Source organism: Neopsephotus bourkii, unplaced genomic scaffold, assembly GCF_033783945.1.
Source record: "Neopsephotus bourkii isolate Nb327-2 ecotype Australia unplaced genomic scaffold, CSIRO-AGI_Nbou_v1 NB_1298, whole genome shotgun sequence".
Classification (NCBI taxonomy): domain Eukaryota; kingdom Metazoa; phylum Chordata; class Aves; order Psittaciformes; family Psittacidae; genus Neopsephotus; species Neopsephotus bourkii.
In genome coordinates, this window is record NW_026901782.1 from 1,067,234 (window position 1) to 1,093,184 (window position 25,951).

Consider the following 25,951-nt stretch of genomic DNA (forward strand, 5'->3'; position numbering starts at 1 on the left):
TTGCTAAGACTTTCTGGACAGTCTTTGTGGACAATTTTTTTTTAGGAAGTAGTTTTAGTTTTGATCATGCAAAGTGTCTGTGAGCATTCACTGGGGTGCCTGCACACAAAGTTCAGAGTTCCCTCAGAAGCCAGGCCTTGGTCTGGGATTCCAAGACTGCAATGCACATTCATTCTAGTCCTAAGGGATGTGCATGGGGTTGCTCAGGAAATATTTCATCAGTGTCTTGCTAACATCCAATTGCTGGACTGTCTTTCGGGAGCATTCAAGAATGTGTCCTTGTGATTGGTGTACCTATGATACACTTCTGCATTTGCAGATGTTTAGCCTCCCTCCAGTAAAGTATTTAGAACAATATAAGCAGGATAGCACATCTGTTAGAGACTCTGGTAAACAGAATGGGAGTGTTTGATGCTTGGCCGGCAGCATTGCGTAGTGTTTGCCCTGAGCAGGAGCATGAAAACACAGGAGAGAGCTGCAGATGCTTTCTGGGACCTCTTTCCTTGATTTATTTTGCAAATACAAGTAACTGCAAGACTTCTCTATAGCCTCTCACACAACTAAAACAGAGTGAAATATTTTCATAAGCGGAGGGAAATATTTTCCTAAGGGGTGAGAGAATGTGAGAATATCTCACATTCTCACAAAACTACGGTCGTCTCAGACATACTGTGCTGCTGTCAGTAATTAATGAATGTGTTATAAAACTCGAGTAACTATCTTGAAGCCTGTCTTCTGTACAGCTGTCTTTCTAGCTGAGTTCAAACACTTTGTTTAATACATCAATCCCTTCCCCCTTCCCCACAAGCATTCCTATTTAAACATCTACATTTTCTCATAGTAACATTATGCATTGTGTCTGAAATCGACATGATCATGGAAATTCCCAAAGGAACCTGCAGCACGGCTCATGTTGCTCTCACTGCACAGGAAATGCAACCGTTGTTACTCATCCTTCCTCTATAATGAAGAGTCAGATTCATTGCCTTGCTGTGCTGAGGAGGAAATTGCTGCATAATCTCCTTTCACAGCTAGACAATCCCCTCTTTCCAAAGCAGGCTAAGCATGCGAATTCTCCAGACATATTTGATGAATTTCTAATCACAGTGGGTGAAACAACAGGGCAAAGGCGAGTGTCAGTGACAAAAGCCTTGTGCTGGCTCCCTACTGAAGACATTGTTTTCCTTGTATGTTCACCCACATATTAATTGTGGGTTATACATATTAATTGTGTCTGCTTTGGGAAAAATAAACCATTATCAGATCAAACTGTGGCCAGTCTTAAGGTCAGTTAGAAGTCTTGAAAAGACCAGCATATGATCCTTCTCAGCACTTCACATGGGCTGCAAAAATGAGACCCTCCAAGGTCTCCTGATTTACCATCTTACCTGACCACTGTAGTTCAGGGAGTGCCTCCTGCCACACAGGATGTTCCCTTCTATCTCTCAAGCTAAGAGAGGGACCTCTGCAGGCTGCAAAGAGCAGGCCAAGTTACACCTCTCCAGCCTGCCAGATGATCTTATATCCTTCTGTAGTTAGCTTTTCCTCTATGGGGAAGAGACACATTTCTTTCTTCCATGTGGGAACAGGTAAAAAAAATTCTTATCTGCCATTGAGAAATACGTATTTGCTCAGACCCTCTTCAGATCAAGTTCTTGAGGAAATTTTGAGAATAGATTTGATGGTTGCCTGGAAAATAGGAGCATGCATTCCACTGCTGCACTAACGAAAACAAATGCTCTTTATGCAAGGGCTAGTAAACCTAATGCATTAGCATGTAAGTCAGTCACGAATCAAAAGAGGGCAAGGATAACATCTTCTAGTAACAAAACAAGTCTACAGTTTGACATGGAAACTATTTTTTCATCTTCCTCTACCTTTTCAGCCTTGCTCACAGTCAGAGCCAATAATCAGTAAAGCACTGACATATTCTGGTGCTCTATATTCCCACATCAATCATGTGTGACACTGTTCAAGGTGTCTGAAACAGCATGTGACTCCAGTCACAATATTTGATTATGTGGCTTGCTTGTAATTGTTTCTAGTCAATGTAGATAAGGGATGAGGAAAGGCAACAGACCAAGAGAAGATTACACTCCACTTAGTGGCTTAGGGTTTAACATCTGTTGTCCCTAACTGCTCTGGCCTCTAAGGTGGGAGAAGCCCCTGTCTGAAGTCCTGTGATGCTGCTGGCCTCACGGTGAGGAACCTGATCCATGGCATAATGGGGTGCTGGTTGCTATGGGAGAGCAGGAGGGAGCTGGAGCCAACAACTAAACAAGATTATAGAAGTGACAAGTCCCCCTGCAGATCTATCGAGAGAAAAACTAGGAGTCAGAAAGGTTGAGTTACCTCTCATGGCCCTGGCTTAGGGAAAATTCATTTAGCAGAGGCATCATCTTTCTGTTGTGTGTTTCCCCCACCAGCCCCTGAGGCACCAGTTGCTGCCTGCTGCCTGAGACAGACCACAGGGCTTCGTGGGCTCTGGGGCTGGCCAGCCTGCCTGCTGCTGCATGTCTGTGATCAGTCTGCCTCCCCATCATCTGTGAACATGGGCTGGCAGCAGAAATCCTGCTCTGCAGCACATGCTGTTTTCCAGAAGGTCAGCTTCCCTTTCCTCCCTGTCAGGTACAGGAGGTACAGCAGCATGACTGCTTCACATGCGGTCAGTCTGACTAGCTGACAGCAGGGACTCTTGTTCAAAAGCGGGTGATATTTCAATTTTGACAATTGGTATTGTGCACAGAAATTGTGCTGAAATCAATTGGGATTACTGTTTTCTGCAGAGCTACTGATGGCTAAGACATGACCATGACTAAGGCTAAGGAAGAAAGAGCCCTCAGAGATGGAAAAGTATGTAGAGCTCCTTAAAGCCTCACTGGACCTTTATTAGTCAGTGTTTCTTGTAAATGCTGTAATGTACTTTATCACAGTGACAATTTTCTGCGTTAATAAAAGGGGAGATGCCAAGAATATGGCTATGTTTAAGAAATGAGCAGTGAGATCTGATTGAGACAAAGGCCCAGCAGAAAAGCCAGCTCATACACACACACGCTCTCCTTTCTGCTTAGATAAGCCTTTCTGCACTTCACATCCCCTTAATATCAGGATACAGCAGAAGAACTTGAGAGCAGCAAGTTAAAACAAGCAATAACCAATTCCCCACTTACTTAAACCCAGTCTAAACAGTTAGCTGATGCCCATTTCTTCTTAAACAGCTTTTTAAAGAATTCTTTCTTCCTTAAGAAATTTTCAGAATTTTCAATAATCCTGTACTAGTGCATCAATTATAGCTAATGTAATTCTACTACAGCTACCCACCCCACATCTTGATCTGAAGATCTTACAACAGTCAGTATATTTGACTCACTTTTTTTCATTATATTTTCTCCACCCAGAGAAAACTCTCTATCCAGCACTTCATACATGCTGGTTTTGGGTTACTGTAAATGACAATCTCATACTTTGTATTTACAGATAATAAATGCTATTCCTCAAGATGAAACATCATCCAGAGGAACAGATTCATAGTGAAATAAAAGGAAAGAATCCCCGTCCTGTACCCAGCCTTTGCTACTGGCCATCTGCTAATAGTGCCCATGTGTGTATAAAATTCATTTGCACATTTAAATTGAAAAACTCCATTTGCTCAGCCTGCCTATAACCGTGCTCTCTTGCTGGGGTGAATATTAGGTCTCTGATGCATGCATATTATCCAGTGAACATATAATTGCAAATGCAATCCACATCCAATTATCTCGAGTTTTACTGCATATTTTCTCCTCATAACTCAAGTAGTAAGTACAACACCACATTAGCACTCCAGGTGTCCATTTGGCTGGAAGAATTAGTAGCATGCTGGCATTTAGCTCCTGTCCTCTAAATTGTAATTCACTTATGGCATTGCTGCCAGCATGAGAGGTCATTTATACACTTCGTGCAGGATACAGACACTGTGGGGAAGGCACCAAGAATCCTCTGAATCTGACAGAAACATGCAACTAGACCAATTAAGGCAAGCAGTCCCTAAACCATGTCTAATTTCCTCTCCCCTGGCTCCAGGAATGTGTTTCAGTGATGCCCAGCCCAAATATGCTGGCTGAACACACGTGGAGAGCATTTCAGACTTGTGTTATCTCCCATGAAGCTTGGGAGCTATACTGGCTATATTGGCTACACTGGCTCGACTACTAGTCTACCAAAAAAGATACAGAATCCATCCACAGCACTCCTTCCCTGGACCCATCTTAACCTCCTCCTCCCTCCAACGAGGTAAATACATAAAGGAGTTACAAGCATCTACTCTGCAGATGTAGCTTGCTTAGAAACCAGGGACAGCACCTGATTCAGAGCTTAATTACACCAGAGAATTGAAACCAGTTCCGCGTCATGACAGACGGACATGCATTTGAATGAGCTGCATTGCTGCTCAAGGCAATTCATCATCCTTCCTGCAAAATTAGTGTTTAAGATTATTCTGGCCTCTCGCAGACTCTGAGACAACTGTTACCCTACTGTCTGTCAAGTATCAGTTGCCATTGTGGCCGTTAACGGGTTTTGTGTAGATCATTAAAATATTCAAGAACTATGCATAGCCTGCAGCTTGTTTAAAGCCAAAGATTTCCCCAGTGGGAAATGGAAGGAAAGAGCTGTTCCAGCAAAATAATAAAAGTCATACTAAAAGTATAAAAAGTATAGTGAAAGATTAGACTACAGTACTATTTCACTGTCTGTCCTGTGGAGTCAGAGGAATCACCCCATGTTTTCATTGCTTCAAATAACACAAAATACTACGAAATTCAAAACAGTAAATGCTAGTTTTGGACTTTCATAGAATGGAAATAAGTGGAGGTGGGGTGGTATTTAATCAGGCTAAAGTACCAGACATTTAAACCTACCTTTATCTCAGAACAGTAACTAAACTGCTGAACTAACACCCCACGGCATTGGACAGCAGTGCTTAAAAGCATACAGCAGAATTTTGGCTACAACTGAGAGAACATCCTCAGTTACTCTACCTAAAAACACAGACATTTTAAACAAATGAAAGCATTGCGTGTGGCTAGCTCACTTCTAATTTGAGAAGACCAGAAAAAAGTCTGCCACTGACAATTTGTGCCACAATTGGCAGCAGTAGATCTAATGAGTAGCATTCTACAATGTACAGCTACCTCTGTGACTTTCACAGCTAGATATCTGCCTGAAAAACAGACATTATTCAAAAAATGCCCTCATATTTCTTCTCTGGGGTCTGGCTTATCCTTTTTCAAAAAAAAAAGCAACCATTGCCTTAATACTCCTTAGTAAACCTGCTGAAATTCTGGAAAGCTCATCTAAATATCTGTCAGATGCTTGATTGTGTTATTAAGAACCATATTTCAGGTCATTGTGAATATTACCAGAAAAATATCAGTAGTAAAGTTCAGATTTCACTTTATAAACCTCGAGAAAGTAATGACCGAATTGACTTCTGAAGGGCTATTACCACCCTGTGTATAAATGCTAAACTTTAAGGTAAGCTCAGTGGTACATGGTGTTTGTAAATGCTTCAAGCTGCAGAGCTGTGTCCAGTCAAATCCTTCCTGACTCAACATCAGTTCTGAACATTTATAGCTCTGGAGCAAGAAGCTTTTCTGTGCTGAATAAGCAGAACAGAAACAAATGAACAAACAAAAAAGCCAAATGCTCAGGGCTGGAAAAGACAGTTGTCTCCTCTGTTGGCTTGGGATTGGAGTGTAATATGTGTTATGTCATCTCAACCATGGCTGCTAAATTCAGGAAGGCTGAGGTGTAATGCCAGCTGTTCCGTGTCCCCCAAGTACATTATGGTAGGGAAGGCTTGGGTGGGATAGCTGGTCTGACAGCTCAAATGTACCTACACTGCTCAGTAGCAAAGCGATCATGCTGTCAGTCCAAGGACAAGTGTAATAGCTAGACTACATCCACCCCACAGACCATTTAACTGTGACTTTGCCCTTCATTAAAAATAATTTACCTGTATGCTTTTTCCAGTTCCCGGTGCCTAAATTCTGGGAAGGTTGTGTCTTACCCCACCCAGGCAGTGTTTTTATGGCTTTAATATGGCTTTATGATGAATTTTCTCTGGTATGGTATAAAGGCATGTGGGAGTGTTTGGGGGTTGCAGTGTCTGTTGAGATGTAGGAGGACTTGCTTAGGGTGACAGGAATCAGACTGGTAGGGTAGAACCTGTGCTGCCTCCTTGGGAAAGGTCTTGATACACTTTATTCTTTGTACTGTGCTTAGGTGTCTGGGAATTTGTAGTTGACATGCGCCAGAATGACACAAGAAAGCATGTTAACGATGAAATGGGTGAACACTGCTCTAGCATTCCCACTCACTCCTCAGCTTCACTCCACTTACCACCCTAGGTTTACCCTTTATGATCATCCATCATAAATTAGAAATGCCCCATGCTATTTAAGCTTGCAACAGGATTGATGTAGTTTGGAAATTGGAGGGCTGTGAAAAATTTTCTCCTTTGCAAAAAGCAGATTTGTGTAGATGGGAAAATTTGGAATTATTTTGCCAGAAGATCTCTGACAGCTGGATACTGTGATAAATAAAACTGCTGGTAAGTTCTATGAGCTCTCTACATCCATAACAAAGTTGAAATGACTAGCATGAAGAGTGGGCCGTCTGGAGAAGAAAATATTGTGAAGAAACGCAAGAGCCTTTATGTATGTATATATTCACTGAAAGAAAATACTGACATTCATCAGACATGTTTCAGAAAGGACAATCGCTGCAGGGCATAGCTTCATTTTAAAGTAAAAACCAGAATGGGGTATTCTTGCCATGCAACTTCTTGCTACTGCAGATGTCGACTCAAAATTACTGACTTGCTGACTATTGTTAAATATTTGAGAAGAAGCACACCTAGAAGGAACTTCAGATTGTAAAAAGCTGCTCTTTAATTGCTGCAGTGACTACACTGATTCCTTCTCCTCTCTGTACAGGGCAAAAATGTCAAGAAAAACAGAAACCATTAGGAACCTGCAAGAACATTTTGATAATGAAAGTCACAGGAGATATAACTTTCCCATTTTGCATCCAATTAGGAGAGGTTACCAAAAGGCAATTTAGAAGAGATGTGAACATGAAGGAAGCAGTGGTAATTTCTTCCTGAGGGTTTAGCTTGGCTCCCACTGCACTGTTACAGTACTGCTAGAATAGGAATGTAAAGGCAGAGTATTGTTTTTAATTTACTTGGTAGGAACTGTCATAATCTAAATTGAGTCTCAGCCATGGCATGCCACTGTGTTTTTGAAGAAGCTAATGAGGAGACACAGTGGTGGCTTTTCAAAGCCGTGCATTTAAGAAAAGATCACCTTTATGTATACAGTGCTCTGCTTACAGCTTTTGAAATATAACTTCTGTCATGCAGTTTGCATTTTTTAAGTAGTATAAAAGTTATTTATCATGGGCTTATTCTTAAACTAATGGAAACTTACTCAAAGCCATACATTTAACTAGTTATACTGAAGATAACGGTATGATTTTCTGTTCAGCTTTTATCTGCTCTCATCTTCCATAAACAGATCCAATCAAATACTGAGACACGTCCAGTTATTAAAGTAGTAGGGACTCCCCGGATTCTTGCTCAAAAATATAAAAAGCCTAGGAAAGCAGACAGATAACTTTCCCTATTGCTTCCTAAGCAACACAGGAAGCTTCCTATTGCTCTCTAAGAAATTTTGTTCCTTCTCCCTAGAAAACAGCATCTGACTTTTGTGGTTGACCAGAGCTGCCTGAATTGGAAGCTCAGCATGAAAATAAAGCATTGAACTCAGTCTCGACTTCTTTGGTTTTCATTCATTTTGTGTTTCTGCTTCGTCACAGACTTCTACTGCCAGACCGCAAACTTGAAACAACCCTTCATGGACCAGGGCCCTGCTATTCCACAGTGTATCTCTATTTACAGCTGATGCAGCCTAAGACGTCCCTCTGGAATAAAAAAGCCCAGAACACACCATCTAAGAAAGCTAGTTCTCTGTGCCTCTGTGTCAAAGAGAGCCTAGAAAACTGCTAGGCATGCTGGAGTAATTCAGATTTTGAAACTCAGATTCCCATTAGGACTTTCCTCTTTGTTGGATCTTTCCTACCAAAGCTTAAACAGAACCATCCCCTCCACAAACAAGGACGGAGCCTCAGCGGAACACAAAGGACCTTGCATTGTGAGTCTCAGAACACCAGGTGTTAACACGGTGCCTCAGGGCAAAATCTCTTTGGGGATAAGTTGGTATTGGGACAATAGGTAGAAGACAAGGAGACAGAATTTCTGGGCTATAGAGATAAGCTGCTAATTCCCTTGCATTAAGAAACAAATATTATTCTGTACACATGCTCATATTCATAAATTTTGTCTGTTGTACCATTCTTTTTTCACACGTGCTCTGAGCTCTTTGGTTCCTTTATGTTTTTGTACAAAGCACTGCCATTCTTAATTTCAGCATGGTTAATGACATATTTTGATTTGCCAGAATGCTTGAAATAGGTGATGTGTGCTTCTGTAAAGGTCATGTATTCCATGTTGTTCACAGGTCTTTGCCCAAGTAGTGTCACTGCCTGTCATGTACCTTTATTCCGTAGGAACTACCCTGATGCCTCAAAAATTACATGGAAGAGAGAAGATTTTCAGAAGGCTGATTCAATACCACAAAGTACGTTCATAATTGCTATCTGGAAAGAATATAGGCAGCAGGGAACATGAGCCCTTGAGCTGGTTTTGTCACACTGACAGCACCAGGGACTTCTCCTCATGGAAATCACAACAATCAAAACACCAAGGCCAGACCATAAACATATCCCTGTGCTACAGGAGCTCATGTCCTCCCGTATAGCATAGGCTATGCTGGCAAATCAAAAAGATGATGTCTTAGGTGGGCATGTAGTACGTATCACTTCAGCATAGTGGGGAGAAGTCAGGAAGGCATAAATTAATGCTCTGTTAGAAAAGGTTTTGCCATGATTAGACCCTCTGGAAGACCCTCTAAGAAGCCAGGCCTTACCAGCAGTGTCTTGAAGCCAAGTTTCCTTATGACTAACAAGGTCTCAGAAGCAGAGTTCCTGACATACTCAGGGATCCTGAGGAAACCTAAAGATGAAACCTGCAGTGCCCCATGTCTGAGACTCAGCTAAGGCAGCAGTTAACAATGTGGCTTTTGGCCAGCTACCCTGTTATGAGGGTGCGCCCCACTTCATCAATGAGGACACACTGAGTTTTTTAAACGGCAGTGGGAGGTGTGTCTGTGAAATTATTTCAGAAATATTACAAACACAGGAACACTTGAAGTAGCTTTTGTGACTTGTATGGCAGCAGAGTAGACTGCTGGCACTGCTTTTGTGGTGTAATCCATGACCTTAGGAAGCGCAACGTGACATAAACAGATCCAGACTATTTCCTTCACACTTACATGTAGATACTTTCTAAACCTATGTATACATGCATATTTATACATAAACCACTATTGCCTCATCATATACAAATTCTGGGACAATTGATAGCCTTATAGATTTATTCTTATATGCACATAAGTTTGTCATATCTGTGAAATTTAAACATAGAAAACGAGATTTGCCATGCCAGATCAAATCGTAGGGTACTGAGATTACCACTGCATTGCCTACTGTGATTAGAGTTACAGTGGAGAAAGAAACTGTAAAAGCTAAAACACTGTGCTGCTTTTTAGCAGGGGATCTTCACTTGTCTTCATCTCTGCTGTCAGTAAAATTTTACTAACCAGGAGGCTGAAACTCATTTTGTATTAAACAAGAACTAGTTATCCAACCTTGCCCTTCTTCACTCACTGTGCTCTTAGAACAAAGCAAATACTTTTATCCAGAGATGATTATTCAGAAGAATAAAACAACCGAAATAATTAAGAAAATGCATCAAATGGTGTAGTGTTTTCCTCTGACCCACTGTCCCACCAAGGCATCAGGTATATCGCTCTCTTATAGAAGCAGCCTCTCAAGGCTGTGGAACAGATGAGTTAAATGGTCACAGTTGAAGATGTCAGACTGACTTATTACAAGAGCAGGAGCTGGGAATCCAGCTGTACTAGCATATGTGCAACCTGAGTAATTGCCTTCAACATCTGAATTCCTTCAGCTTTTTCAATTGATTACAGTATTCTCCTCTTCCCAACTTGTTCAAGTGACTCTCCTCTGTTGCTAGACTCTCCTAAAACAATTGTAATCTTTCACCCGAACATAGCTGCATTCCAGAAGTTACTGAGATGCTACCAGTGTATTTAGGTTTTCTGGCAAAACTGTGTAGCCTTTTGGGGATGAAGGAAGTTAAACACATGTTCAAAGGTTAGGCAGTATTCCCTGTATTTTTTCTGATCCTTACACTGTGCTGCAGCATTGCCCATCTTTTTTGTTTGTCCATTGTAAAGGGAATATTAGAAACTAGTATCTGTCAAATTCAGAATAAAATAAAGCCAACAAAACAGAGTAAACTGAATTAAAGCAGAAACTCTGTATGTACTATATTATGCTATCCTGCAAGATATCTGGTCACCAAATCACACTGTCTCTTAAAAGAGCTGTAGTTTACAGTGGAGTTTCAGTCTTTACCTGCATTTTCTTGATTCCACATGTTTGGGCTAAACATGAAAGACAAACATGCTCCTGTAGGTACCTGTGCAAGAGTAATAACTTCTAAAAAAATAAAGACATCTAACTAAAATTCCAAACATTTTTGGAATAAATTTTGGATAAAATTCCAAATGTTTTTTGACTTTTATCCAAACATCCAAAATTCCAAAAATTCTAGACGTCAGACAACTTAAGTGGTCCATGAACTTCTTGCCAATCAAGACAACCCTTTAAACAATTGCTTGAAATAACAAAAAAATCAGCTCTTTAGAGGTTTGGTTAAGTATCCTGAAGGCAGAAGGAACACCCACATAAAACCTGTATCATTTGGGACCCAAACTTTCTGTCTTCCATGCACACTGATTCAGATTTTTATGATTCTTAGGCAAAATCTGTAGTTTTTGAAAGTGAACTACTGTTGGGTACTACGTAAATACAGGGAGGAGGACTAGATTCACTTTAGGAGATCAAGGAAGACTAGATTCACTTTAGGAGATCAAGAAAACTTGCTTGTTAAGATTTTAGGATACAGATGATGTACTGGCCAGCTGTTTGCCTCATATATGCAAAAATGTTCCTGTTAAAAATATTCTATAAACCAATGGCCCTAACACTGTCATAGATGATTTTACTGGCTCAGCATGGAACATTTTTATCAAAACATCTCAGTATTGTACTTGAGAAAATGTGGCAGGCAAAAAGTCTTTGCATATCTCATTTCTATGTGGTGTATCTGGTCTCCATTTAGTATGCAGTTTGTAATCTGTTACCACACCACAAGCAGACGAAGCGTTAGGGAGGTGCCTCGCTGTGCCAGGCGCCTCTCTCTGCCAGGCTTGGTGCTTGCAAGTTGCTAATTCCAGAGAGAAGAAAAGAGCAGTCCAACCTGACACGTTTCTTTTCCAAATAGTCTTTCTTTTTAAAATATCTGTGCAGGTATTACAGGCCAGCATGAAAGTCTGTGGGAAATTAGATCAGAGCCATCTATAGGACAGATGACCCGTGCTGCGTCTTTCCCTCCACCCAAAAACTAGCCAAACCTGCTCTGTACTCTTCTGAAAAAGAAGCAATAAGCAGGCTGGGGTCAGCCTTCTACCTGGTCTTTGTCCACACTCCTGCCTCCTGTTGGGCATCATATCAGCTTGACAGATGGTGGAAAGAGCATGCATGGTGCAGAGAATATGCTCCAAGCACATTCAGTACCATGGTTTCTAGCTCACCTTCTTGTGCAAGCAGAAGAATCTGAACTGATAATCCCAGTGTAAGACAACCAGGTCTGAAATACTGAGTACATCATATGCCCTGGCTTTTTGCTTTACAAGACATTTTATGGAGCAGCCCTTAGTGGGCAGCATAAATAAGGACATGAAAGTAATGCTGCAAGGTGAAACTAAGCGAATGTTTCTGTCTTTGATGGAGTTTGAAACACACTCCCACAGGCAGTGGCCATTTTATACGCCTTCATTTTCTACAACTGTTCAACTTTTGATGCAGTTTAGCCCCCAGAGCATGGGTTTCCAAACTGTTACTGTCCATAGATACAGGAAGCTGAAGTACCACATCACTACTGGTCTGCATACTGGTTCTCTGTTGGAGATGGTTCGCATGCTGTCATTGTAAACAGTCTGTATCCCACCGCATTCTCTCTTTTCCCTCTTGCACTATACAAATGTTTCTGCATGTCATAGTTTAAGACCAGCCAGTAACTCAGAATCACTCAGCCGCTAATTCACTCTTCCCTTTCTCCCCTTCTGCCCGCTCCTGAAGGGATGGGGAGGAGAATCAAAATTACGTAGCTCCCACGGGTTGAGATAAGAACAGTTTAGTAAGTAAGGTATAACACAAATCACTACTGCTACCACCAATAATAATAGTGATAAGGGAAATAACAAGGGAAAATAATATGAAACTAAAAGAGGAAAAGGAAAAGAAAGCAATGAACACAAGCGATGTACAATGGCTTTGCTCACCATCCACTGACCAGTACCCAGCCCGACCTGAGCCGTGATCTGGGCCTTCCAGGTAACTGCCCCCAGTTTATATAGTGGACATGATGTACTGTGTTATGAAATACCTCTTTGGCTAGTTTGGCTCAGGTGTCCTGTCTCTGCTTCCTCCTGGCTTCCTGTTCCCTCCCCAACTGGCAGAGAATAAGAAACTGAAAAGTCCTTGATCAGGGCAAGCACTGTTCAGCAACAACTGAAAACATCAGTGAGTTATCAGCATTGTTCTCAGACTAAAGCTGAAAACCCAGCACTGCAGCAGATACTAAGAAGGAGAAAAATAACTGTTACAGATGAACCCAGGACACTGCAGAATACCTACACCAGGACGCTGTATGCAGTGCTGATGACTTTAATCTAGGAAACCTGATTGCTTTTGAATTTCTTTTCAGTTATGCTGTAACTTACAAACAATAATGCAAGTTTTGGGACCACTTTTCTAAAGAATGTATGTGATTTTTTCTTATGAGGGTGGGAAGCCAAGATTCCTTTAACAAGTCCCAGAAAAGTGAAAAACCCACCACATTTCCATTCTCTATTCTTGAATGCATAGTTGACTGAACTCATAAAACCAAGGCACCAAGGCGAAGTCTCAGATTTACTTTTTGCTACTGCAGCTCCTGAACAGAGGAAAGTCGTAAGGTCGCAAGCACTTGTTTCAGGGCACTGCAGTCCTGGAAACAAGAGGAGGAAAAATGTTTTACAGCCCCAAATTCTTCTAAGGTGCTTCAGAATGGCCTCTGCAGTCTTGGGTAGTGAGAGCACTCAGGGCTCCAGTTGCTGTTGTTCATTTGATTCAGCAGGAAAAACTACGTTACAGAGAGCTCCATTGTCAAGGAAAATTGAAGTTGTAACTTAGGTTTCAATAGCACACAGTACAAAACAAATATATATGTAACAATCCTAGGTCTGGGGTGGAAGAGAAGGTGAGAAGCATTTCTACCTGTCAGGACATCATTAGCAATCAGTGCCACAAAGTCTTATGCTGTGAAACAGGACACAAAAGCCTGAATTTGCTTACTCTTCCATTGGATTACTGATGATCCAGTGGGATCACTAGCACTGTATGTGAAACTAGGAGTACATCACACTCTTTCCTTTCTCCTTTACTTAAGAATGGAGGACTACACTATCAAAATATTCTGGATTTTGAGGAGTGTAGGTACATACGCACATGACAGGGTAGAGGGACCTTCTGTTTTGGTATAACTGTTGTGAAGTGTCCTAGAGAGATAGGATATTTTTTTAACCTCTTAGGTCCTTGAATGTGTCTGTCACTGGAACGCCAAGAAAGCAAAGAATGGCACATTTCTGTTCACTTGCGAAAGACCAGGGGAGAAAGCCTGAAGCACTAGGTTGTTCTCAGGTCTTTCCCAGTGTCTCTCCAACAGTGAGTGCTGGCATGTTCTCTGAAATGTCTGCCATTGTCTGAGGAGTGGAAGGAAACAGTTTATTTTATCTCCTGTATCTGTTACAAGATTGACAATGACAAGCGTGAAATGGACATGTCCCACTGAAATTCAGAAAAGAAAACCTCTAAGCAACTTCAGAATAAGTACGTGGACTCAATTTCTTCATTGCTCTGTAGCCTAAGTAGATGTTCACACCTGTTAGCAATAAATGCTGGCTCCCTCCTGTTTTGCAGTGCCTTTCCTACCCAGCATAGGCAGCAATATCCACTACTACTTTCTCTTCTCCAGTACTTGTTTCAGTGACAAGATTAGTACTACTCCTGATTTCCATCAATGCAACTGAGTACAGAACAGAAAAAAATGACTGTTTTAAATTGCTCCAGGAATTATTCCTGCCTACCCTGCTGCTATGCATCAGATGAAAAAGAAGTCCATCATTAACTCATTTTGCTGATAGAAAGCTTTTCGGGCTTTTAAAATAACCTATCAGATTTCTAAAATTCCTTCAATACCCACTTAAAACAGTAATCAGATGAATAGATCAGAAGAAAATTTACAAAAATAAATCTTTTATATCTCATATAAATTATAAAAAATGTACAAAATACTGTGTCCAGAAATTCAATTTTGAGCAGTCTTCCTCATGCTCCTACATGAGGAAGCTATTAGATGTGAGTTAAAGGCATCTATATATAGTTCACTATAGAGTATATATCACACTTTATAACAACACTGGAAGTGTCAGGGTGGATTGGACAGTTGATCTATCTCACCTGCCATCCTATTCCTGGCTGTCAGCAATACTTAATGCTTTAGAAGAAGGTCAATACCCTATCTCCTGCAGCCCTGCTTAATTTGATTATGTGAAGTGTCCTGGACTGCTCAAAACCAGGATAGAAGATGGCGGATTTGGGTCTAGTAAAGAGTTGAAAGCTCTGCCTGATGGCTCTTAGGGGTGAACGTGCACAGAATTATGGCTGTAAAGCATGTTTCCCTGGAAAGCACTACTACGTGGAAGAAAAGAGTCACCTTCCCCATTGGTACCCCTGCAGCAATCAGTGTGCTCCCAAGATGAACACAGAGATAACCTCTCTTCTACAGGAAAGGAAATAGTTTCTGGTTCTCTGTCCCAGGTGAGGGGAGACACGAAAAAAGGTGTCCTTATCTTCCCCATCTTCTTCCCGAGGGCAGTGTGTCACAGGAGAAAGAGCTCAAGAAGCTCTAACATGCACCGGCTGGCACAGGGATGAAAAGAAATGCACTGCAGCTGGGCATGGCTGGACCTGAGGATGTTTCAGGTATCCTAGGGCTAAGACCTGTGCAGGCAGAGGCAGGACAGTGTTTGAGGCCATACATTGCCTGAGGAGGGCAGGGCAGGCAACTGCAGGTAGGAAACAATGTAAGAGTTTCCTCCTCCTTTGCCCTGCCCAGATGTGAGCTTTGACCTTCCTGAAGGAAGGTGCTTAGCACTCCATATTCCCAGTCTGCAAAGAATATGGCCCTCAGAGTTATAATATACAACAAATAACAACTGCGTCTTTAGTGCAGGAATTCTTCCCAGTGACTCCCAATCCCTTACTGTAGATTTAGATAGGAGCATATATTTTTCTGAGCTAAGAAGTGAGAAATGTACCTGAGGATCTTACCAGCAATAATTTAAACAGCTTGTGTATACTTACAGGAGGAAGTGTTTGTTCCTTCTGTTGAAGCTTGTATCCTAAGCGTGGGTTCTGCAACACACACAAGTAACAACAAAGTTGTAAGAATACAGCCACAGCTACGCTGTTATATTGGAGGAGCCTGCACACCTTCCTCCAGTAGAGCTTTCTTTTTTTTTTTTTTTTTCAGTAATCAGAAACCCACCAAAGCAGAGAAAAATATGAGCTAGCTTGAGAAAGGAAAGAACTTCAAAGTCAGTACAGCATGTCCTAGGCACACTGTGAATAATCAATTACAGCAAAAATGCTCCATGGTCCTGGGAGGGAAGGCCAGGAGAAAACTGGCAAAGACAGAGCAAAGTTTTCAGCTGTTTGAGAAGGCATCAGAGGAGAGTGGAAAACAGTGGGTCTTGAAGCTCCACATGCTGACCCAGGAAACACTATCTTCTTATCTTCTTCTCACATGATTCCAAATAGACAGCCAGGCCTCCAGGTCTATCACATCTAAGGCTAAGGACCTTTGTGGCTTGCAATAGAGGAGGGTCCGTGAGTGTCACCACCTCTACAAAGAGTTGGAATGGAGAGCAGGACACATTCCAGACGAAAACGGGACATAGCACCAGCGCCAAAGTGGTTTCAAAGAAAGGAAAAAGCAGCATTCTCAAGATGGCTAATAATCTTGTAGGACAGCTAAAGGAAACAGACCTCAACACAAATCACATAAAGGAAGCACTCAGAAAAGCTAAATGGAAGAAGCAAGCTAGCCTGGAGCTAGAGCTGAACCTACTGAGCTATAAGAACCCAAAGCACACAGCAAATCAGGGCCATGCGTTTGGGTGGCTGCATGGGCTTTCACTGTCTTAGAAATCCAGCAAAAGTGTCATGCATGAATAAAGAATTCAAGAGTGTGCTTGAGGAGTATTATCAGCTGGAAGGAAGAGTTTGCAGAGAGAGCACTTTGCCTAAGGTGGTAATGTGGCATGCCACTGTGGAGAGGAATGAAAACAGAGTGGCTAGCAAACAGCCCAGGGATCCTAGGTAGCAGGTCAGACATACTGCATGCTCTGTGGTGAAATACTTAACAACATGCTACATCAGGCAGAAAAGATGAATCTGTTGCCCAATGGAGTCAGCTTTTCGGCAGAGTTAAACCACACTTAAAAGCTAAGGCTGCTCTGCCCTCCTATCACCAGATACTAAATGTAGCAATACTTAAGAGACCTAGCTCCTGGAGATTTAAACACCACCATCTCACAATAGCCTATCTCAAATTAAAGAAGTAACACACCAATAACTTATTTGCATTTGCAAGGACTGGAAAAAAAATCAGCAGTGCCCAAAACTTCAGATACTATTGGTCAGTATGAGACTCTTGTAGTGGCAGAGAAAACTGATATGGTCTGGATCCAGGGCTGGGTGAGAGCAGTGGGAAAAATGGCACCTGGCTGGGTTTGGCCCTGAGCAGGTCTCTGCTCCCACCACATAGCAAAGACCTACTCAGAGCCCCCTGAGACAGTCAGCCACTGAATGTATTGCTTTCTGCTCTCCTTCAGGACAACAGCATGATGAGCCACTTGGCATAAAATCTGCTGGTGCAGCGATTGCTCAGGAATGCAGCCAGCTTTTTGAACATCCCAGCCTCCTCCTCTTTAGTGGCACAATAGCAGTAAAGAGGAAAACAGTACTGTAACAGCAGGCACTGGAAACGACATAAGCAGGGAAAGAGACCACTCAAGAACAAGAAATTTAGTTCATGGGAAAGAAGGGAGTGAAGTGCAGGGACTGCATTTTTGCTGCATATGGGAGAGAGCAAGGCGAGCCCAGTGGAGTCGGTGACCAGCATGTCACCTTCTTTGAACAAAAATGGTTCCAATGGTTACAGGACACTTGCTATTAGCTATGTGGTCTCATACATATCCAGCAAAGCACCAGTGACAGGCCCCACTGAGAACATGAAAGAATATGGGCACATCCAATGGCTCTTCTGTCAGGCAGCAGTGCCAAGATTTCAGAAGTAGGTCGCCACACACGCAGATGCATCAAAGGAAAGGCTGCAGGCATGCTAAATGCAAAATCTGGCAATCACACTGTTTTCCTTGATCTAGCCTACAAACACTGTCATCTCACACTAAAACCTGTCTCTGCCAGGGAGAGCTTTCCCAAAAAAGATAGCAGGACCCCAGCCTCTTTGCCAAACAGGATATGTGCGTCTTGTAAATCCTTGGGATGGTCGGCTTACACACGACTAACCACAGCTCCCTCAGCCAAACTCAGTGGTAGAGACAACTGCTTGTGTTGTGGCCATATAGAAAATAATGTTTAAAACAATGAAAGTGACTTCTCACTGGGGTCAGTTCCAGGAGTAACTCTGGAGGCGTGCAATCCGCAACTACAGTCAGGACGCTGAAAGCAAAATTCCACCAGCCTGAAAGGAAACCATCTGGAGAAGGCTCCTAAAATGCCAAGGCAGCTTCAAAAGTGGTGAAAATACTGACAGTGAGTTACCTGTCTACACTCACAGACAGCCCCCTCCCGAGCTGTCAGGAATTGTATGTAGAGCCCTGAGAAACAGCAGTCTAGGCAGCAGACTTTCTGGAGGAAACTTCAATATGTCTATACACTCCGCAAATTCATATGCAGCTGCTAGGATTTACAAGAACAGGAGTAACAAGTGCTTTTTCAAAACACAGTTTCTAACAAATCAAATACTTTTTCACTTTGGCTGCTGCAGGCTGGTAACTGCAGGCCAAGTTAGTATCCTCAATACAAGTCCAGGATAGTGAAAAATATGCTCAACCCTTCTTCATTCATTTTTCAGTCCTTGAAGTAGCTTCAGTATTCAAGGTGATGTGCAGGTACTGATGTGCTGGCAAATTGTTCTTGCTAAGAGGGAGCAGTTTCAGAACTGCAGAAGTAGTTTCAAGAAGAAATAAATAGAAAGGGATAGAAAGACTCTGTTAATTCAACTTACGTGAAGAGGTTTTTGTCCCTTCTGTTGATACTGGTATCTTGCTGGTGCTCTCTGGAAAACACAAGAGGCAACAGAAGTTATAATGTGGAGTCAGGTGATCCTCTAACTGCATTTAGCTCCAAGAATGGGTAAGATAAAGAGAAAAAAAGATGCTCAAAGAAGCAAGCTTAAATTCTGCTTCAGTAGACAGAGATTGCAATTAGACACCAACTTGCAAAAGTTTCCCTCCTTCCATGTGAAATGAGGGTGTCTACTAGTAGAACTGAAGAAGAAAGCCTGTTTCTTCTGAAAGAAGCCAGTTGTTCAATCTCTCATTCTCCTCTGGGAATAACTGATCAGTGGCAACAGGAGAAATCTTGCAGATGGCTCTGCTTCTGGAAGGTGTCAGTGTGAGTATTCACTCCTTATGTTTCTAGGCAGTAAAATTTTGCAAAGACATGTTCCTGTTCATATCACTTGAATTACTGGTAAGTACATCCAATAATGTCACTTGCCACTTCCAGGGAAATCTTCTAAGGCACACATGCAAACCCTATCCCTCATGAGATGACTGCTGTGTTCTCTGTAATAGAAATAAAGCAGTCGCTTTGCTGAAGAGAAAAGTTGCTCTTCCATACTGGTCTTGAAGAGATACGTTAATGCTATCGACATAGTGTCATAGGCTTGTACCTACTTGTTGAACTGGCTGATGGCTATGGGGAACGATGGCTATGGGGAACGATGCTGCTGTGCTTAGATCCATGCTTGTGCCTTGCAGAAAGGAGATGGGAGAAAGCAGAAAGTAGGAAGCCTTTGTTTAGGCAGAAACTTCATTCCAATGACAGCAACCATCTGTCCATGTGCTGCTGACTCCGCAAGCCACAACTGTGTGTAATTGACCAGATGTGAACAAAGCCTTCTTCAGGTGTATGCATCAGTCTTGTTCTTCTTCAAGTTCTCAAAGCAATTTCAGCTTCATAGTGGTGCATTGCATAAGTTTCAATTCTGCAGCTGGAGGAGGGCCACAAATGCCAGAGAAGTCTTGCCCTGAATCCTGAAGGCACACCACGAATCCTCTGGTATGCCAAACACAGTCTAGAAAAAGCCTCACACAACATTTAGTAGAAGACAATTTAGGAATATTTTTACTGTGCTCTGTGATTCTGGATCAGTTGGCCCTCTGTTCAGTGTCTTCAGAGTCCACAAAAGCTTGACAAAACTCATCCCAGCCATCTTCCCTTCAACATCCCTCTCATTAAGCTTCAGTGTTGAGCTTATATTTAAATTTCTTACTTGCTAGCTCTTCTTTTGTATTTTTCCCATTTTGGTACAGTTTTCTTTGGCAAACACTTTGTTTTCCTGGCCAGTATGTTCCAATTTCATTTCACTAATGTGAGAGAACATTTTATGCAGCATTTCCTTGATAGCCAGTGATGTGTGGCATGGAAATGAGTATTATAAGTAAAAATTTTGAGGTTGAAACCTTTGCACTAGATCCTGGAACACAGTGGCCTGTAGCTAGGCAGCTTTCAGGTCCACTTTTTCAGTATAGAGGCAGTTTGCTGTTGTGCATCTGGGTTGTCAGAGCAATTAACCTCTCTTAGTCGCAACAGGAGACAAAACAGGTCTGACAGCTGCATAGCTCAGCATCTGGCACAACTGGAGCAAATTTTTCTTTCACTGTTAAAGAAAACGTGTTCAATTTAGTGCCTACACTAAGCTTGATGGAGCATTTCTTACTGCTGCCTCCCCAGCCCAGCTATGTCAGTATGAATGCTGGTGGGAAGCTTCCTTACCGGTGGAAAATACAGCCAGTCTCCCACACCTGAAATGTACCGAGAAACACATTTGGAAAACATGTCAAAGTCACACATTACCGAGGCCTGCTAGTAACATTCACATTAGCAACATTACGAGTAAATGTTAACATTTGGAAGGCACAAAGTTTGTGTGTGCTGCTTACTGAGGACAGTACACCACAAGGGTAAGAGAGGTGTTTTAGTCTGCCCAAGAAGGTCAGCATGGATCCACGTGACAAGCCAACTAAACTTAAGAAGCAGAAAGAGGTTCCTTCTATAAGCAGCCTCAATATTTGCCCGAAGTGGAAGAGCTGGAAGTGTTTTCCAGTCATGACACTTGGAGTTGCTGCTGTGAGGTACAGAGACAGCAGCCTGCAGCCCTGTCTTCATTGCATGTTTAAATTCCCTGGAGGAGCAGCTACCTCAGATGCTCCATCCATTTCTGCCCCTTATTTGAGGATGCTTTAAGGGACAGGTTGCTGCAGCCTCTCAAACCCATTTCCTTAGTACACTGGCCAGCTCCATCTACTGTTGTCTCCTCTGCCAAGGTGGAGAAGGAACCCTTCAACCCCCACAGGACTCAGCAATCCACCACCTTGCTGGACTTGGTATCTTGATCCAGCCTTCCAGGGATCTTCCTTTGGTCTGCTGAGAGGAGACAACTCAGTGCCTGGGCAACAAGCTCTTCTCTAATGCCTCTGAGGGAAACAGGAGACCCTCAGAATCACAGAATCCCAAGGGTTGGAAGGGACCTCAAGAGATCATCTGGTCCAACCCCGCTGCAAGAGCAGGGTAACCTAGAGTACATCACACAGGAACTTGTCCAGGTGGGCCTTGAATATCTCCAACGTAGGAGACTCCACAACCCCCCTGGGCAACCTGTTCTCCTCCTCGGGAGAGAATTTTTCACCAGGGATAACTGAACACCCCTACAGCTGCTGTTGTGAAAAGCCCTCCACGGGCCTTTCTTTTCCTTAGTAAGTTTGTCAAAGGTCTAACACAGAAAACCTGCTTGAGCAAACTGAAGGGATTTGATCTCATGAGTTCTGGTTCAGGCCTTGAAGGTGACCCTGAGGACCCTGAAAGGAATAACAGACCGAGCTCAAGGGTTCAAACACCACAGACAACACAGGTAGTGACAGCTGCAAAAGATCTGTCATCCTGAGGTTTACTTTTTGGCAGTTATATAGTACTTAAGCCCCAGTTGTGCCATTCAAGTGACACATTCCAAATTATACAAAGAATGACACAAGCTAGCACACACCTTGAGAAAAGGGGAGTATCTGAGACCTCAGTTACTCTACCTACAGATGGCAGAGGAGGGAGGAGGTAGTAGGTGTGTAAAAGGTGAATAAGGTCATATTCTGAGGCTTCAGAGGCATGCAGGCACATGTGGTCAAGGACATTGGGATAAACTGACTTATTTTTTGTTTCTCAAAACTACTGTGCTTTTTACCATTTTCCTCATCCTCCAATAAATTACTTTCCTGAATCAGATTAAAAGAACACCACTCTCAATTAAAATATGCCATATTGCAAGGAAAGTTTCAAAGCTACTCTTAGGGGAATTGCTATGCCAAACGGAGTGATGGCCACATTTCTTTCTATGTGGAGGACTAAATCAATGACATTGGTCCAGGCATACTGATTTGCACCAGTTGAGAATCTGACCCACTACTCCAGACAGTTAAAAACAGATTATGGTCCCAGATCACATGTAACTATGCTGGGGAGAGAAGAGGTACACTGATCCGCTTTAATCAAGTGTCAGATTAGTGTATGAGTAAAGGGACTCTTCTTGCATTTGAAGAATTTCATAATTGTCCACTTGCTCTATTGGGTACTGAGTGCAAGATGTTGTTTTTATTTACTGATTTCTCTGCCATCTTCTTGAAGATAGGCTATTTTTAGAAGAGGAACAACAAATGAAGATAGGCTATTTTCAGAAGAGGAACAACAAACTAGATTTTAATGAATGGTATCAGATCCTTGTGAACTGCAGTGCAACTTAGAGCTGTTTGTGCATTGCAAGTCCCATGGATGCAAGCCCAGAAGCTTGCAAGGGCCACTGACTGTGTAGCTAATGCATTTACCAAGGCTTATCTCTGCCTACATGGGAGTTAAATGAACAGATCACTTGACCACTTCTTTTTCCCTTCAGTTCAGGCAAAGTTGTCCCAGTCCCAGTCCCACTGATGACTCAGACTACATCAGCTCACTTTACCCAGAAGTGCTCACACAATAACTCAGCAGTTATCCAGTACCAGACTTCTAACTTCTGAAATATCCCTGCAGGAATCCACTCTTTTGCACCTTGTGTCATGCTGGGCACAGCAAACATCCTTAGAGATAAAAAAGATTTAGGTCAACAGGTTTTAATGGAAAAGACTGGTACCACATTCAGCTGGACCTGTGGTGTACTCAACACTTTAGAAAACAACGTCTCTTACCTAGTTGTCTAAATAACGGGTTTTGTGAGCAAGTTTTCAAGTATGAAATTAAAAGCTTTTGCTGTGGTACGATGTATTATCTCAGTGCTACTTATCAAGCATAAGAAGGTCTTATGTTCATGAGAAAATTCAAGAAAAAACCTACTGCAAGGATTTTGCCTGGCTAAAGTGACTAATTGGGATGCAAAAAAGCAGTTACTATCGCATTAGCAAACCTGTACACTATTTATACTACTCCAGGAGAGCTTTATGCCTCTATTCTGACCTTAATTCCAATCTTTCTTAGGAAGCATAGGCAAATAGGCCTGAATAAAAATAAAGCAGCTTATATCCTATGGGCAAGTTATACTCATAAATTTAAAGGAGAACAGAATAGCTCCCACTGCTTGCTATTAAGATTAGTAAAAAAAAATAATGTTTGTCTGCCTATTTTTATATTTGTTATATTTTTAATATGCACATATGGCTCTATTGACAAGGCTTTATGTTTCTTTCAGTAAAAATGAGAAAATTTGAAAGTCTATTAGGTTAATACAGTTTACGTGTGTTGTGTGTGTGTATTTATGTGTAGCAAAAACCTGCGCAAGAACAAATTTGGCAGTTTTAAGTAACAGCAATGTTAATAACAAGAGTAACTGCGACAAAGCAGGAGTTACAGGATGGCCTCTTCAGGAACCTGCTTAGTAAGGTTCCATGGGATATAGCCCTAGAGGGCAGAGGGGCTCAAGACTCTTGGTTGGTCTTCAAGGATCACCTGCTACAAGCTCAGGAGTGTTGCATCCCAACCAGGAGGAAGTGCAGCAGGAGGGCCAGGAGACCTCCTTGGATGGATAAGGAACTCCTGAGGAAAATTCAAATGAAAAAAGAGTTTTATAGAAAGTGGAAGCAAGGACAGGTGGCCTGAGAAGAGTACAGCGATGTTGTCCAGGAAGCTAGGGACCAGGTTACGAAAGCTAAGGCCCAGTCAGAATTAAACTTGGCTAGGGATATTAGGGATAACAGGAAGGGATTCTACAGGTACATAGCAAATAAAAAACAGATTAGGGAGAATGTAGGCCCCCTCAGGAAGCTCTCGGGTGAACTGGCTACCCTGGATTTGGAGAAGGCTGAGGTTCTGAATGACTTCTTTGCCTCGGTCTTCTCTGGCAAAGGGTCTGACCGCACCACCCAGGTCTTGGAAGGCAGATGCAGGGACTGTGAGAATGAAGACCTTGGGCCCACCAAGAAGAGGAATTGGCTCGAGACCATCTTAAAAGTCTGAACGTGCACAAGTCCATGGGTCCTGATGAAATCCATCCTGAAGGAGCTGGCAAATGAAGTTGCTAAGCTGCTGGCCATTATATTTGAGAAATCATGGCAGTCAGGTGAAGTTCCCAACGACTGGAAAAAGGAAAATACAACCCCATTTTCAAGAAGAGGAAAATGGATGACCCGGGGAATGTGCACCTCTGTGCCTCGCAAAATCTTGGAGCAGATTCTCCTGGAAGGCATGCTAAGGCACACGAAAATCAACAAGGTGCTTGGTGACAGCCAGCATGGCTTCACTAAGGGGAAATCCTGCCTGACCAATTTGGTGGCCTTCTATGATGGGGCTACGGAACTGATGGACAGCAGTAGAGCAGTTGATGTCATCTACCTGGACTTGTGTAAAGCGTTCGACACTGTCCCACACGACATCCTTGTCTCTAAATTGGAGAGACATCAATTTGATGGATGGACCACTCGGTGGATAAAGAAGTGGCTGGATGGCTGCACACAAAGAGTTGTGGTCAATGGCTCAATGTCCAGCTGGAGACCAGTAACGAGTGGTGTCCCTCAGGGATCGGTGTTGGGACCGGTCTTGTTCAACATCTTCATTGCTGACAGGGACAGTGGGATTGAGTGCACCCTTAGCAAGTTTGCCGATGACATCAAGCTGTGTGGTTCAGTTGATAAACTGGAGGGAAGGAATGCCATCCAGAGGGACCTTGACACACTTGTGAGGTGGGCTGATGACAACCTCGTGAAGTTTAACCATGCCAAGTGCAAAGTCCTACACCTGGGTCGGAGCAATCCCAGGCAGAGCTACAGGCTGGGCAGAGAAGAGATTCAGAGGAGCCCTGTGGAGGACTTGGGGCTGTTGGTCGGTGGGAAAATGAGCATGAGCCAGCAGTGTGTGCTTGCAGCCCAGAAAGCCAACCGTATCCTGGACTGCATCAAAAGGAGTGTGACCAGCAGGTCGAAGGAGGTGATCCTGCCCCTCTACTCTGCTCTCATGGGACCTCACCCAGAGTATTGTATGCAGTTCTGGTGTCCTCAACATAAAAAGGACATGGATCTGTTGGAACAAGTCCAGAGGAGGGCCACCAGAATGATCAGGGGACTGGAGGACCTCCCATATGAAGATCGGCTGAGAAAGTTGGGGCTGTTCAGCTTGGAGAAGAGAAGGCTGCATGGAGACCTCATAGCAGCCTTCCAGTATCTGAAGGGGTCCTATAGGGATGCTGGGATGGACTCTTCATTAGGGACTGTAGTGATAGGACAAGGGGTAATGGGTTAAAACTTAAGCAGGGGAAGTTTAGATTGGATATAAGGAGGAAACTCTTTCCTGTTAGGGTGATGAGGCACTGGAATAGGTTGCCCAGGGAGGTTGTGAATGCTCCATCCCTGGCAGTGTTCAAGGCCAGTTGGACGAGACCTTGGGTGATATGGTTTAGAGCGAGGTGTCCCTGCCCATGGCAGGGGGGCTGGGACTCGATGATCTTAAGGTGCTTTCCAACCCTAACTATTCTATGATTCTATGATTCTATGATTACTGCTTAAAACAGGAAATTTTACCATTTCTGGGAGTAAGACAGGGAAAGGTCTTTGTTCACTGAATTTTTTTTTAGAATTCTTTTATTGAGAAGTACTTGTTTTTCTGTCCTTTGAACCAGGGAATTGAAATCAGTAATTTTTAGATGTGACTTCAGTGGTAAAGGTGTAGCTTTTCCTAGTCTTGAGAGAAAATTCAACACATTTGCCCTGCAATTCATGTGTTTTTTTCTGATGTCCACTTAGTGTTAGAGACAAGGTAC

At 42.7% G+C, this 25,951-nt stretch overlaps 1 protein-coding gene across 8 annotated transcripts in view; it reads right to left on the minus strand.

Moving 5' to 3' along the window:
- The window catches only part of NRG1 (neuregulin 1), a 182,010-nt gene that overhangs the window by 114,631 nt on the left and 41,428 nt on the right, over positions 1-25,951 (minus strand). For 5 of the 8 annotated variants that reach the window (XM_061366109.1, XM_061366111.1, XM_061366106.1 and 2 more), the window contains exons 4-5: positions 18,668-18,718; positions 15,718-15,768 (exon numbers count right to left, since the gene is read on the minus strand). The exons of 1 other annotated variant lie outside the window; for it this stretch is intronic. In XM_061366109.1, the coding sequence (XP_061222093.1) occupies positions 15,718-15,768; positions 18,668-18,718 (102 nt within the window). The remainder of the gene's footprint in view (positions 1-15,717; positions 15,769-18,667; positions 18,719-25,951) is intronic. 2 more of the 8 variants (XM_061366114.1, XM_061366115.1) reach the window with 2 other exon arrangements.